The 16745-nt window shown below is 53.6% G+C and overlaps 1 protein-coding gene and 1 long non-coding RNA gene across 3 annotated transcripts; one reads left to right on the forward strand and one right to left on the reverse strand.

Annotated features, from left to right (window-relative positions):
- Window positions 1-206: 206 nt before the first annotated feature.
- LOC121022260 (group IIE secretory phospholipase A2) lies at window positions 207-6905 on the reverse strand. Of its 2 annotated transcripts, XM_040463281.1 has the most exons (5): window positions 6727-6905; window positions 3779-3863; window positions 2869-3007; window positions 2596-2702; window positions 207-710 (listed from the first exon to the last, which is right to left on the reverse strand). In XM_040463281.1, exons 2-5 carry the CDS (start codon window positions 3816-3818, stop codon window positions 568-570), a joined length of 429 nt encoding a protein of 142 aa, XP_040319215.1. In that variant the 5' UTR covers window positions 3819-3863; window positions 6727-6905; the 3' UTR covers window positions 207-567. The 2 variants fall into 2 exon arrangements, with proteins under 2 accessions (XP_040319215.1, XP_040319213.1); XM_040463279.1 differs by lacking the exon at window positions 6727-6905 and having other exon boundaries at window positions 3779-4307.
- Window positions 5536-11229, forward strand: LOC121022276 (uncharacterized). Its single transcript, XR_005786885.1, has 2 exons — window positions 5536-5659; window positions 10668-11229. It is a non-coding gene; the product is annotated as an uncharacterized LOC121022276 (long non-coding RNA).
- Window positions 11230-16745: the final 5516 nt, after the last annotated feature.

Here is a 16745-nt window from a genome sequence, read left to right on the forward strand (position 1 = left end):
GGATAAGATTGTAGGATGTTAGAAAAAGAGAATCACAAAAACTTACTATAAGGGGAAATTAAAAGGACAGAATATTAGAATTGCACGCAGGGGCCACCCATGTCCGATCTGTTCTTGCTGTGTCCCAGTGCTTAGCACGATACTCAAAAAAAAGTCTCAAAAAAAAAAAAAAAAAAAAAAAAAAAAAGGGAATGAATGAAAGAAACTGTAAACTAATTAAATTCTATAATGATAGAATCTGAGAATCAGGGAATATTAGGATTACGGGACATTATTCACTTATTCAGAAGCGGAAACCGAGATCTCGGGGCTGGGTTATAGAATCTTCGGGGGGCTAAAGGGTCCCTTGGCTCCTTGGCTCCTGGGCACGGTGGCTGTTCCCAGCAGGGGGGAAGATGTGGCCCAGGAGGCCAGCCACGGTCCCGACCACACTCTGGGAGCTCTCAGGGAGGGATGGGTTTGCAGGTAAGGAATTTTCCGGAGGGAGGGCTGGTGGTGTCATTGCTGCCCAGGCCCCGGGGCTACAGCAGCTGGAGGCCGGACGCAGGCAGGAGGTGGGGCCAGGCCCTAGCAGGGCGGCGTGGGGCCGCTGCACAGCTTGTTGGGGTAGCGGACGTAGCTGCGGTTGTAGGTGTCCAGATTGCGGCGGAAGCAGAGGGCAGCCCTCCGGTCACACTCGCAGGTCTGACGCTGGCAGGTGGTTCTGCCGGCTGGCGGGACAAGGTGAGTCAGGGACCATGTGGCTTAGGCCTCCCGCTCTCCGGGGTCCACGCTCTCTGTCCCACTCTGCCGGAAGCCCATTGCCCCCCTGGGGGCCGTTTCAGGCGTGGGTGAGAGTCAGGGCAGGGCGCGCGGGGGTGGGGGCGTGGGGGCCCAGGACGCTGGGGCAGGGGGGATGTCTGTGATGTCCGTTCTTCCTCTCCCAGGCCCACACATCACCCTTGACCCTCCGGCTGGTGGGAAGACCATCAGGTTCACTACCACATCCGCTCCAGCCTGGGGGGGATTTCTAGGCAGCCCCTTCGCCGCATGAGGCATGGCTGGTGGCCGAGTGAGGCCATCAAGCTGACAGGGGAGCCATGAAATGACAGCGACTCAGTCCCGAGTGGCCTGTGTGCCCCAGAGCAGCCTGGGCCCAGACTGGAGCCTGTTGGGGCCGAAGCTCGGGGCCCGCTTGGGCCCTGGGCCCGTCTCTGTCTGAGTGGACAGAGCCCGCTTTTCTGGCATTTATCTTAGGGTGTGTCCCCACACCCAGCCTGGGATCGGAGCTGGCGCTGGGGAGCCCCAGAGCCTCCTGTTCCCTCCACTGCCTCTGTCTGCCCTCAGTGGCTCTGGCTCCTCTCAGAAACGTCCAGCGTTCCTCGTTTACCCCGCAAAGGTCAGCCTCTGCTTCCCACCAGGGTCCTGCCCACACCTGCCGTTCCAGCAAAACTCAGCATGGGAGGGGGCTTAATAGTTTCTCATCAGTCCTTTTGGGTGGTTCTTGCTAGGAGCTGGACTAAGCTGGGGAAGTGAGTGTGATTAGCACCATTTTATAGATGAAGAAACAGAGGCTTTGAGAGGTTACACCATTTGCCTGAAGTCACACGGTGGGTAGAAGGTGAAGCCCTGAGCCTCCGTCCCTATTTTCCTGACATCTCTCCTCAACCATCCTCTCAATGCTATCCCCGACAGGTGGCTGTTTCCACCTCGCATAAACTGCCGGGGACGGGGAACTCACTACCTGTCAGAGCTGTCTAGCTGAGTAGATAGATGGCTGTAGGAACAAGGAACCGAGCTAAATCTGCCTCCGGTTGTTCTGGTCCTGGAGCTGCCCCTGCCCCAGGATAGACCTTAGCGATCTGAGCTGGCTTCTTTGACCCTCCTGGGTCTTTCTGCTGTGCCCCTCCCTCAGCTCCCCCTCCTTCCAGGCTGTTCCTGGTTTTGCATCAGGGACAAGGTTTGGGGCTCTGATGTGGGCTCCCTCCACTGGGCTGGGCTGCATGGAACCCTTCACACGGTTGCTTGGGTCAGGTCACTTCCAGCGGATCGGTGCTGGGGACCGAGGAAAACTAATTGGCCCACGTGGGCCTTGGATGTGGCCAAGCTGAGCCAATGACAGCCCCACGGCTGGGGCGGAGGGGGGAGTCAGCCTTTGGAGAGGGGGTTTGCTGTCCCACATCGCAGCTCCAGATCTCTCTGTCTGGGACCGTGCTCTCGAGTCTCTGTCCTGGGGACCTTGCCTTGGACCTTGCTGCCCAGGCTTTGGAGCGGCCATGTGAGGGCAGCTTCTCTGACCTGGCTCAGCTCCGCCCCCTTTGTTCCTCTTCCCTGAGGCTGGAGTTGGGAGGCCCCTGGCTCGGTAGGAGCGCCTGGGGCCAGGGCAGGACGCCAGGGGTCAGGGGATCTTTCCTGCGGGTGCCAGGGTGAGCATCCGGGTGGAGGGAGGGACAGTCCTGTCTGCAATCCTGTGATAGTGGAAGACCCACCTCTCCCACGTCTCTAGCCCAGGGCCTGGCCCCGATGAGGAGTCCGCGACCACCATCAGGAAGGGCTTCCTGTCTGAAGCCGTCACCCCTACCCAGCGTCTGGGGTGCTCCGGGGCCCTTCACTTACCGCAGAAGATGTTGTGCCTGCTGGCAGAGAAGAGATACCTTTCCAGTTTGGGTTCACAGCCCAGCTTCTCCACACGCCCATAGCAGCAGTCATGGGCATGGCAGCACCTGTAAGGGTCACGGTCAACCTGGGGAGGGGGGCCCGTGAGTCAGGGTGAGCTGGATCAGGGGCTGCTGGGGGGCCCAGGGCTCAAAGGGGTCTCAAAGGAGAGGTTGGCCTCCACTTGCTAGGTGTCCCCTCCTGGGGAAGCCCCTCCAGGGGCCGTCTGCTCACCAGTCTGTTGGGTCCACGGGCCAGTGGGAGCCACCAACGCCACAGTAGCAGCCGTAATCATTGTACTGCAGTGCCGGCTTCCCCGTCACCCTCTCAATCATTACCCCAAACTGGACCAGGTTCCCGCCAGCCAGGGCCACTGTGGGCAGGGAGGGCAGAGGGCAGATCTGTCAGGGCCCCACCCGGGGCAGCCAGCCTCCCCCAAGCCCCCTCAGATCGGAGTGCAGACACCTCCCCGGCTGTCCAGTTAACCCTCCCTTGCCGAGCACCTTGCTCCCAACAACAACAGCGCTAATCAGTAACCGTGTTCCGGGCCATGCACCCCACCTTGATCCCCAGTGCTCACCCCGCCCCCCATGGCAACATGCCCAGGGCCCGTTCCGCTCTCCTCCCTCATCTCCAGAGCACCACCCACTCATCCTGCTTGTCCCCACCCCCGCTGCCCCCTCAAACGTCTCCCGGTAGGCCCTGAGCGTCTCCCCAGGGGTCAGCGCCATGCCCTCAGAGCACTCTGTCCCCACCACGTCCCATCAGATGCTACTGGATAGGCTTCATGACCACCTGTGCTTCCCCTGAATACCTCCAGATCCTGCTGATACAGCAGCGGTGGGAGGGGGGGGGGGAAGGGACAGCCCACCCAGGCAGGTTGGAGCCCAGAAAGGAAGCTAATGGGGCAGGGGGTGGAGTGCAGGTGGCAGGAGACTCATGTGTGCTATCTGGGGTTCCCACCAGCCCCTTTCCTGTGCCCTCCCGGGCCACCCAGCCTGCATCCCCCTCCAGCTCCCCCCCTAGCTTGTGCTGGCTCGGGCAGAGCTGGCCTGGCCATGACCCACCACACCCTCCGGGACCTCCGGGGAGCTCTGTTCCCAGCTGGGGAGGAGGGAGGGGGAAGGCCACATAGGTCACTTACCCAGGAGGCAAAGGAAGGTCAGAAGAGGGGGAGGCTTCATCCTTGGGGGGGGGAGGGGAGGTGAGCAGGGGGCAGAGGAGCAGGGCTGCAGGAGAAGGAAGTGAGCGGGGTGCCTCTGATCTCAGGGCACCTCCCCAATTAGTTAAATACTGGGTCCTGTCCACTCCCCATCATTAACCCCTGAATACTCAGTGATGCAACCGTACTTCTAGGTCTTTGGCCAAGTCCCCAGGGGAGGGGCCGGCCTGGGGCCTGTGGGCTTTGCTTCCAGGCGGTTTTAGGGGAGCAATCTGTAGCCTTCCCCTTCACCTACCCCTTTCCAAAACTCACGGTGCTAGCTCCCACCGCCTGGGCTGTGAGCCAGGGGTTGCGCCGAGGGCTTTTCATTCTTGGCACTTTCCCTCATCCCCATTTTACTGATGCAGCAACTGAGGCCCAGAGAAACTACGGAACTTGAGTCCGCATGGCCAAGTCTGTCTGTTTCCATGCCGCTAGCTACTCGGGCGTGCCCTCTGCTCCCTGTCCTCCACCCCCGGCCACCATGTTACCCAGATGGACAGTGCCAAGAACAGCTGGACCCCTGGGAAGGCAAGACCCTGGGGACCTGCAGGGCCATTTGTCCAAGATCGGATAGGCCGGAGGCCGGGAGCTCAGCCAGCTGAGCTTTGGGATTTTTCTTCATTGTTTTTTCCCCGGGCAGGCTCCAGCTTGTTTGACGAGCAGTGAAAACGCTCCTAGAAGTGACTTCTGTCTCCCTAGATCCCCAGGCAGTGGGGCTGTGGAAGTAGGCTCTGTCTGCGTCAGCTGGAAAACCACATTCCAGCATGGACTGGAAACTTCTGTCCTTTTGATGTTATCTTAGGGGCTGAGTTGGGGAGATGGTAGCCCCTGGCACAGCTTGTCCCCCTCCGTGAGCTGCTGTCCCCACGGTCAGGTCAGAAGGTGGAGGCCAGGCTTCAGGGCTTGGCTAGAGGACAGGGGGATGGATGGAAGAGGGGGCCCCGTCCTGTTGTGGTTAGCAATTTCAAAGTCCCAGCGGTCGTGGGCTCACGAGTGGCCTTGTTTGCTGGCTGCTGCCCACCCCCCTGAGTCCACACAGGCAGAACTGGAAGCAAGGTGGCCCTGTCCTGGCTGGTGACTTCCTCCTGCCCTGCCCTCCCCGTTCCTGGTCTGCAGCTGGGATAACTTGACCAGCCACGTCCATTTGCACAGGACCTGGGAGCTGCTTGATCTGCGGCCTAGTTGTCCTGACTCTACCACTTATTCCACGGCCTTAGGCAGATCCTTTCCCTTGTGTGTCACCTCAGTTTTCCTATCTGTATTATGGGGATGGAAGGCATCCCACCCTTGCCTCTTTCCTGGGAGGATAGGAAGCACAGATGCGAGCAGGCAGCTAGCCTCCCCATCCTCCACCCCCGAGTATTTACTGTGCTCTTTAGGCAAGATCTCAAGCAGCCTTCAAATAGCCCCGTGACGCCTGTGCTCCGATCATCCCCATTTTACAGAGGAGCAAACTGAGGCACACATCTAAATACACGGTGAGCCAGAATCAGGGTCCAGACAGTTCCAAGGGCTTACCTAGTGCTTCCGGGGGGTTGGGGGGCACAGTGTCTATAGCACGCACAATGCCTGTGGCGGGGGGCACAATGTTTTAATTTCTTTAGAATCAGAATGACAGGAATCCAGCCTGGATTCTCTCTGTCTTCCTACCAATGTGGTCATAACATTTGCTTTTCTTTTCTTTTCTTTTTTTTTCTTCTATTTTAATGGAAGAAAGGGCCCACGAAAGCATAAGTCATGATGTGACCAGGCAGTAAGGCCTCCCTCCTCAGGAGCTGACCTGGTGCGGAGGCTGGAGGCCGGGTCTCACTCCGCAGCCAGGTGAGATGCCCCCACACACGTTCCCTGACACCCAGGGAGGGGGAGGGTACCACCCTGGGAGGGGAAGAGACGGCTGGGTGGCGGGATCTCTGCCAGTGAATCCAGATTAAAAGTTTTTAACACAAGTGTAAAGCCGGGTAAACACTGACGTAGTTGGGCTGCGGGCCTGCCCGCGCCCCTCCCATTTCCTGCTCCGGACTCCTCCTTGGAACTCATCCTCCTGGACAAGACGGGGTGGTGGGGGTGGGCGGCCAGGGAGGTGAATGCCCCTGGCCAGGGTCACCCAGCAGCTGTGAATCATGGTCTCCAGAGAGGGGGCTCCCCTTTGCTCACCATTGCCTTTTGATTTTAATAAGGGCACCTCCTGACAGCCCCTGGCTCCTGGCCTGGGTCATGAGAACCCAAACGGTGAGTCACTGAGGAGCCACGTCTAAACAGCTGAAAATGAGCTTTGATTCCTGGGAGGTTTGGCCCCCAGCCCTTCCTGCAGCAGCATAAGGGTGTTCCCCGGGAAGGGCTGGGTTTCTGAGGCAAGTCCTTTGGTGAGCCATTTTGACTCCCAGCCTGGTCCGGATGGGGCCCCTACCGGCCCCTGCCCCGTGTGTACCTGGGGCAGCAAACCAAGGATGGTGGGGCCAGAGCCAGGCAAGGAAATCCCGGCAGGCTTCCAGGCAGCGGTGTCCTCATCTGAGGTTTGGGGGGAGGGGGCTGCGGAGGACTCGGATATGGAGGAGAGTTTCAGGCATTTGGGAAATACAGGTGGTTTTCACACAGTGACGCGATGTGGTTGAGAGTGCCGGGGTCCCGGCATCAGCGAGATTAGAACCTGAGTGCTTGCCCTGCCGCTCAGGGCCTGTGTGACCTTGGCCAGCCCCGTCACCTCCCTGAGCTTAGCTTTGTCATTCGTAATATGCGGATCATTAGAACCACCTTTGGGAGTTCGGGACCAGACAGAAAGGAAATGAAGGGTGTCAAGTTCTCTGCAGGATGCCATGCCCATGGGAGGCACCCACAGGTGCCGGGCCCCTCCTTCCCTTCCTCCTTCCCTGGCCAAAGGGGTGACTTACCCCTCCTGGGGCGTATCAGTGCGGCCAGGCCAGGGCCCCAGCCCTCGTGCAGGACGCTGGCCCCCGCTCGGCAGATTTTACCTTCCTTGATGAAGGGTGGTCAGCTGGGGCTGAGGAGAAGGAACAGAGCCCAGTCTCGAAGCAGCGTCTTCCTTCTCCTGGTGTGAACGTGTTCCTAGTAGCTTAGAAGCTGTCACCATCATTGTCATCACCTTAACAATAAAAATGGCAAAACCACTACCGTTTGCTAAGCTCCCGATGTGTGGCAGGCACCATGCTGGGGGCCCTTCATCTGCTCGGTCTTGTCACTTCTGTTGCTTCCCTCAGAGCCCGAAGAAGCCCGCAGACCTCTCCCAGCAAAGCGGGGGTAACCTCATTCCTGAAAGGATTTGTTGGTCAGTCAATAACCTATACTGAGGACTTCCTCTGGGCTGGGGATTACGCTGACGAGCGAAAATACACTGTGATTCCTGCCCTCATGGAGCTGACAGTCCAGTGGGGAGACAGACCTTAGTAATTACATACGGAAGGGAAACTTGCAAATAGGGATAAGTGGTTTGACAGGATGTTCCATGGGGCCATGCGAGCATTTATGACGGTGTCTGATCTGGGCAGGGGACCCGTGAAGACTTTTCTGTGGAAGAAGAGACTTAGCGGGGATCTCAAGAAGTTAGCTGGGTGAAGAGGAGAGCAGAGAGAGTTTAGGTAGAGAGACAGCCTGTGCAAGGGCCCTGTGGTCTGAGGAACATGGATCCAGGAGGGGCTGAAAGGGGGCTGAGGTAGCTGTGCTGTGGCGGGCGGGCCTCCACGGGCATGATTCGCTGGGAAGCTGACCTCGGGAACTTGACCTCCTGTTCACCTCACGGTATGCGTTTTCCTTGAGCATGCTGGGCAGGTGGCCTAGAGCTTACAGAATGCTGGAGAGGGCCCCAGAATCCCCCATGAGGAGGAGAGATCACTGGCATTTTCATCCCAATGGGGGAGAAGCTGGGGGCACCTGAAGCCCGGGGAGACTTGTCCCTCCACTGGAAACAGGCTTTGTACAGCTGTGGTCACACAGTTGGGTTCTTCCATTTGTGATGGAGAGTAAAGAACAAGACTCCTTGGCGTGGGCCTGTTGTCATCTTTTATAAGGTCGCCAACGCCAACGTCCTTGTAAAATGGCACAGCCGCGCCTTGTTGGTCTTTGTCCAGGGAACGATGGCACACCAGTGAAGGGTTTTACACCGGGAGGCCTCCCTGCTCATATCTGAGTTTGGACCAGATGGTGCTGGCTGCCGAGGGAACCAACAGGAGGGGCAACAGCAAGGAAGAGAAAAGCCCACTTAGCAGGTGCCGCCGGCTCGGGGATCAGGTGACAGAGGGGGCTGGGCTGGGACACACTGGGCAGTGGTGGCGTCTGAGGGATGGTGAGCGTGTTTCGGGTCACCGCCGTGTTCACTGAGCCGTCATGGGTGCGGGGGTCGTGGGGAGGGACAGGAAACAGCAGACACTTGTCCCGTGGAACTGTGCCCCAGGCTGACCCTAGGAGGCAGAGGGACCGGACGACTCTGGGGCGTAGGGACACCCACATAGGTGTGGGCGGATGCCTTGTGCAGCACAAGAGCCCGTGCGTTTTGCTGGGACTTGTGTCGGGGGCCATGTCAGCCCCCTGGCCACTGTGTGGGACCCCTTTGCTCCCGAGTGCCGCAGGGTCCTGGCTGATAGGATGCCCTAGGCTTTGCATCCAACTTCGTGGTCAGGCTGCCTGGCTTTACCACTGGCTAACTGGATACTCTCAGGCAAATGGCCGCACTTCCCACGGTCTCAGTTTCCTCACCTGTACAGTGGGGATAATGATAGCACCCATTTGTGATATGGTTGGGAGTTAGTCAAACAGTACCTGCAAAGCACCGTGGTTACAGCTATTGTCAACATTAGGAGCACTCGTCCTAGTTAACGTAGATCTGTGGGCCTCCTCTACAAAACCCCCTCCTGCTTGGAACCCCCTCCCCATCCCTTCTTTCCTGGAAGCCTCAAGAACCTGTTCTGGTTGGTGGCGGTCAGGCTCACCCCTGATGCTTGAACGCTTGTGGGTCTGGGGCGAGAGTACATGTGAGGGTCCCCACACCGTGTGTCTAAATATTTTAAGTTTTCAGTCAAGTCGCTAAAGTGGGAAATAAAGTATCTTCTATCTAAATATACTTTCCCGGGGCGCCTGGGTGGCTCAGTCGGTCGAGTGTCTGACTTCGGCTCAGGTCATGATCTCACGGTTCGTGAGTTCGAGCCTCCTTTCCTAACAACAGATTAAAGAACATATGGAGAGCCACAGTTTTCGTATGACTGGAAGTCAGAAATTATGTCCCAGTCGCTGGAGTTTAATTATTATTGCATGTGTCCGAATGACTCATAAAATAATAGACATACATACTTCATAAATGATTGCGTCTTTGTTCCATAGAATTTGTTTTTCTTGCTTTCATTTCAGCAACATCGCCATTACCTCCTAAGCAAATTTTTACATAATTTTTGCTCTTCTGACCATAATGACCTAAAAGATTTTTTTAAATGTACTTGTATTCAAAGTGTATAAGATCTGTGTTTCATTAGACAAGTGAATCTAAAGAGCAAAATTGAAATTATTTTGTTATGTTCTCAAAAAGATTTCTCTCCTGGGGCGCCTGGGTGACTCAGTCGGTTAAGTGTCTGACCCTTGATTTCGGCTCAGGTCACGATCTCACAGTTCCTGAGTTCGAGCCCTGCTTGGGATTCTCTCTCTCTCTCTCTCTCTCTCTCAAAGTAAATACATAAACATACTTTTAAAAAGGGTTTTCTCCTAAAATACTCTACACTCTATTAAAATTCATAGGCAAAATATAAATTATCACTAGTGAATATATAAAATTTAAAAGAATTTGAATGAAGTTCACTCTTGGGAAGTATTTTCGTTGAAATTTAATTACAACTCGCCAAGTATTTGTTTATTTATGTATTTATCTGCATGTTTATTTATTTATGTGTTTATTTATTTATTTTGGGGGGGGAGGGGCAGAGACAGAGGGAGAGGGAGAATCCCAAGCAGGCTCCGCCCCGTCATCGATCTCATGAACTGTGAGATCATGACCTGAGCCGCAATCAAGAGTCAGACGCTTCACTGACTGGACCACTCAGGCGCCCCATGGCCAATTTTTTTTCTTTTTTAGATTAAACTGTTCGCCATTCCAGTGTTCAGTGTCATGTAGCTGCCAGTGAAAGCGTTGCTAACGTGACCCAATGTTATGTGTCCACCCGCATTATATACATTTCCGCGTGATATGCGTTGTGTGATACGGCCCCGTGTTCCTTAGTCGCCCTGGGAAACTGTGGCCCACAAGCGGCTCCACACTGTGGGTTGGAAATGACCAGGCACAAGGAGATGGGCGAAGTGACATTTGCTAAGCAAGACCTGGAGTGTCTCCGAGAGGAAGGGTCTGGCAAGCTGACCCCTTCCTCCAACGACTGTGCGACCATGTGGCTGCAGTGGGGCACACAGCCTTCCGATAGTTTGACCCAGGTGCCTTTTGTTGCCAGGACAGGGGGCACGAGAGGCTGGGAAGCCGTTCACGGGGCTGAAAGGTGTTAGTTATGAGAATAGAGGAGAGAATTATAACCAAGGAGCCGAGAGGCCAGAAACAGGGCTGACCCAGTGCTGGGTGCCTGGCAAGGGACAAAGGCACTCAGGCGCCTTCCAACAAATTTGGGGTGTGTGTGTGTGTGTGTGCGTGTGTGTGTGTGTGTGTGTGTGTGTGCCTGCGTGCGTGTCTGTGTGACACGCAGGTCCTCTCAAGCACGGGACCCAGGGTGGGGCCTTTTGCCTGAATCCCGGGCTGGCGCTGGTGGTAATGAGGCCATGTGTGTTCTAGTCTTTACATTTCACCTCACCACAACCCTGTGAAGTGAGTATTATTGTTTCTGTTTTACAGATGATGAAACTTAGGCTCAGCGCCCTGCCAAGGAAGCAACCAGCCAAGGCCACCCGAGGACCCAATTCACAGGAAGCCCGCAAGCCCGGAAGTCCCATGCTGTTGCTCCATGCTGCCGCCCAGTGGTGAGTTTGGGAACAGACCCTGATGTGTTAGGTCTGTCAGATGCCCTGGAGTCCGGGGTCCTGAAGACTGGTGTTTAGTTCCATGGATGCCCTGAACCTGACCTCGGTGGCCTCCTCTGACCATTTGTGCTCTGGTTTTCCAGAACTTGCTGCTGTGCCCTCCCTGGAGGCACCCAGGTACCCAGAACCCAATCCTTAGGGTTTCTTTTGGCTCCTGACCTGGATTTCTGGAAACTGAGAATTTCCTCCCCTGGGATCCATCATCTGACATCATCACTGCCCCCACGCTCGGGGAGCCTCCTCCTCAGAACCTAAGAGGCCCGAGACAAAGGCCGGAGGAAAGAGTTCCAAACAAGGAGGTGAGAGGTCAGGCTTCGGTTCTGCCACTGACCCAGAGCACCAAATCCAAACCAACCCAATAAAATGGCAGAGCTGAACTACTGGAGAAAATCCAGAAGAAGGCCTGCTGGGCGTGGGACAGTTCCGGAGATCTTTTCCCTAAGCCCTAGAGTCTTAATCCAAGAATGTGAATCGTGCTGTCCTGAGTCATTGGGACATAACGTAGGTGATATCAGGAAGTCCACAGAACAATGGATTCCCTTACAGAGAAATGCCAGCCCCAGGAACACAGCCCAGCGAGATAAGAATGCCAGAACAAAAGGAACATCTCAGAAACAAAGCAAAGCACCTTGGACGCTCACGGCGAGTCTTTCAACACAAAGGAGCTGCCAGAAGTCAGTAGAGAAACTTCCAGAGCAGCAGCGAACACCCCAGTGTTGCCTGGAGATCCCCAGTAGGTGCAAATTAATGGGTACCAAGTCCTCACAAAGAGGGGAAAGAATCCAAACACATTTGTGAAACGCGGGGTCCCTAACGTGTGTCCACCGCCAAGATGAAAAGGCTCCACGGCTGACCCCAGGGGACAGAGAAGCAAAAAGGCCAGGGGCTCCAGCAGCAGTGTGGTGGAAAGCGCCAGGGAGCCACGGGAGGGCCACGGAGGGGACAATTCACGCTGCCCGCCTGGCCTTCAGGGAGAGCTGCAGAGAGGGGCTGTCGCCTGAGCTGGGCTCGGAAGGGTGAACTGGGGTTCAGCTGATGATGGCCGTTGACGACAGCCCCGAGGAGGGTGATGCGGTGGCTACAGAGGCCCAGGGGCTCAGAAGTCCTGCTGACATCTTTGCTTTTCTCGGTTCAGAACACTTTCTCCCCTCCTTTAATGCCATCATCCCGTTTCTCTCCTCGCATTATCTGTGGTCCTGGCGGAACTGCCAATCACAATGAGGCCCCACCCCCCAAAGGCAGGTACTTGACCCAAGCCGACCAATCAGGCGGGGGCTCTCCCTCTTCAGGGGAACCCTGCGCTAGTTTCAGGCCAATGGACAGAGCCTTTCGGTCCTTAGTGTTCTAAGACCCTTGCTAGAGACTCCTTCCTTGCCTTCCGTCTTCCTCCCAAGGCCAGCTAGATCAGCCTTTCCTTTTCCTTTTTTTTTTTTTTTTTTTTTTTAAAGTTCATTGATTTTGAGAGAGACAGAGAGAGCGCTTGCAGGGGAGGGGCAGAGAGAAGCGGTGGAGACACAGAATCTCAAGCAGGTTCCACACTGTCCGCTTGGAGCCTGATGCGGGACTGGAACTCCCCTGTGAGATCGTGACCTGAGCTGAAACCGAGATCTCAAGCCTTAACCGACTGAGCCACCCAGGCACCCCAAAGCTTTTCCTTTTATTTCATGAGACACCCAACTTCCTTTCACCAAATTCTTCTTTGGCTTTGGTCCGTCAGAAGTTTCTGCAGCTTGCAAGCAAAGATATTTCGTTGATAAAGGAAGAAGGTGGGAGGCGAGAGGCCCCGAGGGGAGAGGTGGAGTGGTGATTTGGCACACTAGCTGCCCAGGACACCCACAGTCGCTAAACAGGCACCTGCTCACCAAGGGCAAAGCTTGGAAGACGGGCGGTTCCTACCCTCTGGCAATTTAAAGTGGATGAGGACTGGGGAGGCCTCAGGATTGGATGGTTGTTTTGACAAAATAAGGTACTTACACACCGAGATATTTATCCTAGCTGGCACCACTCATACATTATATGTCAGGTGTCTTTATTTCTGCTGTTCCCCCCAAAAAGAGTGTGTGTTCCTTGAGGGCAAGCACTTTTTCCTGAGCACACCTCTATCCCCTGTCCTAGAACAGTGCCCGGCACACAGTAGGTACCTAAGTATTTGATGGGTAAAGGGTGTGAGTAAACATCAGGCTTAAGCTTGGGATTTCCAGAATAATATGCAGAAGGGTCATCCCAGAAAAAATCCAAGGGGGGTGGGCGCCTGGGTGGCTCAGTGGGTTAAGTGTCCGATTCGGGCTCAGTTCATAATCTAGCAGTTCATGAGTTCAAGCCCTGTATTGGGCTCTGTGCTGACACCTCAGAGCCTGGAGCCTGCTTCGGATTCTGTGTCTCCCTCTCTGTCTACCCCTCCCCTCCCTGTCTGTGCTCTCTCTCTCTCTCAAAAATAAATAGACATTAAAACGTTTTTGTAAAAGAAAGAACTGAAGGGGTTTGCTAATTCATATTAGCCAATGGGGAGAAATTGTGAGCATCGATGTTGGGGCTCCTCCATCAAGAATGAAATGTTGGGTCAGGCTGGGCATGTTACACGGGTGCCCTGCTCCATGATTCTGAGTCTCGTGTCGCCTGGGTTGGCACGTTCAAATGTTGATGTAAGCCGTTCAACATGGAAAGCCGGATTCATTGTCTTCATGTGGGGGGGGGGGGTGAGGGGGAGACAAGAATTCCTGATTGCTACCTATCCCTTGCACCCTGGCCCCACCCACTCTCTCGTGTATCACCCCCCTGAACCCTCCGGGGTCCAGATTCCTCTTCTGTTCCTCTCACTTTAAGAACCCGATTGGGGAGGGGAGCATCATAATTTTAAGAAAGCTTATCCTGGGCTTTTCTTTCTTGGCCAGTGATGCTATGGAGGGGCTGCAGCTGAAATGATTTCTGAGGGGTTGAGGGATGCCCAGGGTGGCACAGCCAAGAGGCAGCAGGCAGACCCCGGGCCGGAATGAGTGGGATCATCGTGACAGGTGGTAGGTGTGGAGGTGATGAGATCTCAGAGCATGGGCCGATCCACACGGGAGTCATCAGAGTTGAAATGGGCCGGTGGCCCAAAGAGGTCTTGTTTGATTTGTGTAATTGTCACACTTGAATGACCGGAATGAGGTCCTCTAGGGCCCCGGAGCCTGCTGGAAGGAGAGTGAGACTGGCATTCAGTTTCCATCAGACATAGCTGTCATTCATTCTGGGGCTTCCTTTCATTATCTTTGTGAGTGGGATGCATTGGTTCTTGGACTTTATGTCCTCGCCTCAGCTCACCTTCTTATTTTGATGGAATGCTTCCCCCGATAATTTCTGGGAAAAGGAAGCAAGCTTCTAAGTCTTTCCATGTCCCAACATGTCTTGGCTGCCTCATACTTCCTGTGGATGTAGAACCCCAGCCCAGGTGCTGGCAGACTCGGGACCATGGACCAAACCCAGCTCTGTGCCTGGTTTGTGTTCTTTTGTAGATAATCTGTTTATTTCCCTCTCTTTCACGGAAGCTTTTAGGATCCCATCTTTGTCTTTAGTGTTCTAAAAGTTTACAGCAACGGTGCTGGGCATAAGTGTTTTCCCCACGGGAGTTGCTAGCATTAGGTGGGGTCATTCAACCTGAGGACTGGTCTTCGTTTCTTTGAGAATTTCTATTGCTCTGTTTTCTCTTTTTGGATTTCCTAAAAGTGGACTGTCGAACTGCCTGGATTGATTCTCTGAGTCTCTTATCTTTTCTGTTATATTTTTTCTTTTACAGTCTTTTTGTTCTACTTTCTGAGAACTATCTTGACTTTATCTTCCAACCCTTTCTTGGCTTAAGGAATTGCGGCAATCATATATTTTCTTAAAATTTCTAAGATAAGAGCTCTTTCTGGTTATGTAATGACTATTTTAACATAACTTCCTGGTGCCTTATGAATGCATTGTTTTCTTGAATTTTTTGAGAGTAACAACAAGAGACTAAAAAAAAAAATCATTTTCTGTTCCCTGAATTATCTCTATTTCTCCCAGGTCATTTTCCCTACTTTGTTTGATTATGCTAGCCTCCATCATTTTGCAATGTTTTTTTGTTTTCTTCTTCCACATTTCTGTTGATTCTTGATTGTTCATATTTGCAAACAAGACAATAAACATATCCACTCATGGAAGCAGGCTTATCATCCAGTGGTTTCTGCTTTCATTAAAAAAAATTTTTTTTTAAGTTTGTTTAATTTTGAGAGAGAAAGGGAGGGGCGGGGAGGAGCAGAGAGAAAGGGAGACACACAGAATCTGAAGCAGGGTCCAGACTCCGAGCTCTCAGCACAGAGCCTGATGCAGGGCTCAAACTCATGAACCGTGAGATCATGACCTGAGCTGAATTCAGGCCCTCAACAAACTGAGCCACCCAGGCGTCCTGGCTTCTGCTTTCAGATAAAAGGGAGCCAGCCTTTATGCCACCATGTGAGGCTCTTCTGTCTTGGATACTAAAGTCCACACTAGTTGTCCTAGTTATTCCCGGTTTGTTGAAATAGAGAAAAGTCCTCTGTTTTTTATGGTAGGAGTATAGTGGTGGTGGTATGGCAGGGCACGAGGAGATTGGGTTATAGGCACTAGACATTCTAAGTATGTGTGTGCGTGTGTGTGTGTGTGTGTGTGTGTGTGTGTGCGCGCGTGCGCACTGTAGTGGGAACACTTTGTGTTAATACCTTCTCTCCATCTTGTTGGTAATAACCATTTTTTACCTTGAAAAACCATCACTCCTCTCCATTCCATGTGATCCTGTAGGGCTGTCTGTCATGGCGTCCTGCACTTTCCACAAGGGTGGACTTGTGACCCAAGATGTCCAAACACGTGTCTCATTTCTCCTGGCCACAGGAATATTTCCAGGTGTAGGCACCCAAACTGTACCCCTCGGAATGTTTCATTAGGTTTTGTTCATGAGTCTTTCTCTGAGGTCTTGTGCTATAAAAACCAGGCAAATTTGGAGCTGTCAGTGACCATCTTTCTTAACTACATGGAATAAGCTGCCTGTAGAAGGAAGCTAATGTGCTTAAGGAAGCAGAAAGAAATTGAGAGAGAGAGAGAGAGAGAGACTGACTTTGGGATCCAACATTGTTTGACTTCTACTCTAAACCTTCAAATCATGTGATCCAATAAATTCTTTTTGTGACTTGGGTTGACCTGGGTTCTGTCATTTGAAACTGGTAAGGATCCGGGCCGATCTGGGAGTTTTCAATGGGTGGCAGAAATCTAGTCTGTTCGTGCTCAGGAGACCCCTGGGTGGTGTATGGAGGTATGGCTGAACGCCAGGTGCTGTGGTTGGAGACCTCAACAAAGATTGGTGGGCCCAACCTTGTAGAGAGGATAGCCCCAGGCTTTCCAATAGGCTGAGTGACCACCAGGAAGTACAGCCATAGTTCACCAAGTGGTGGCCACCAAGGGTGGCCAAATTGATTTGGTTTGGACAGTTAACATAACTTGACATTTTTTATACTTGAGTGTCATGGAAGAAATCATACTGATGACACCCCTCCCCTTTAATCTTATGATCATCATCCTGGTCACCTCCATCATCGTCACCTCCCCACATGCCCATATGGGAGATACCAACAGCCATGTTGAGGCCCACCCTTGTCTCATTTTTCCTCACCAAGGACTAAAACAGCTCTGAGTCTTTTCCTACCCAGAGTCACCTTGTTATACTTCGATGTTGGGCAGGGAACATTTTCAGATCTAGATCTGAAATAATTTGTTAATCACATCCTTAGCTGCGGAGGTAATGGAGCAAAGGTGATCTAAGAACAGATGAAAGCAGACAAGCTAAGTGACTTCAAACGTTAACAAAAGGCCAGCAGTGAGTGATACAAGGAGAAATCAATCAGCAGATTCGACCACGGCC

The sequence above is a fragment of the Herpailurus yagouaroundi genome, unplaced genomic scaffold (assembly GCF_014898765.1).
Source record: "Herpailurus yagouaroundi ecotype Mexico unplaced genomic scaffold, PumYag 77, whole genome shotgun sequence".
In the NCBI taxonomy this organism is placed as follows: Eukaryota; Metazoa; Chordata; class Mammalia; order Carnivora; family Felidae; genus Herpailurus; species Herpailurus yagouaroundi.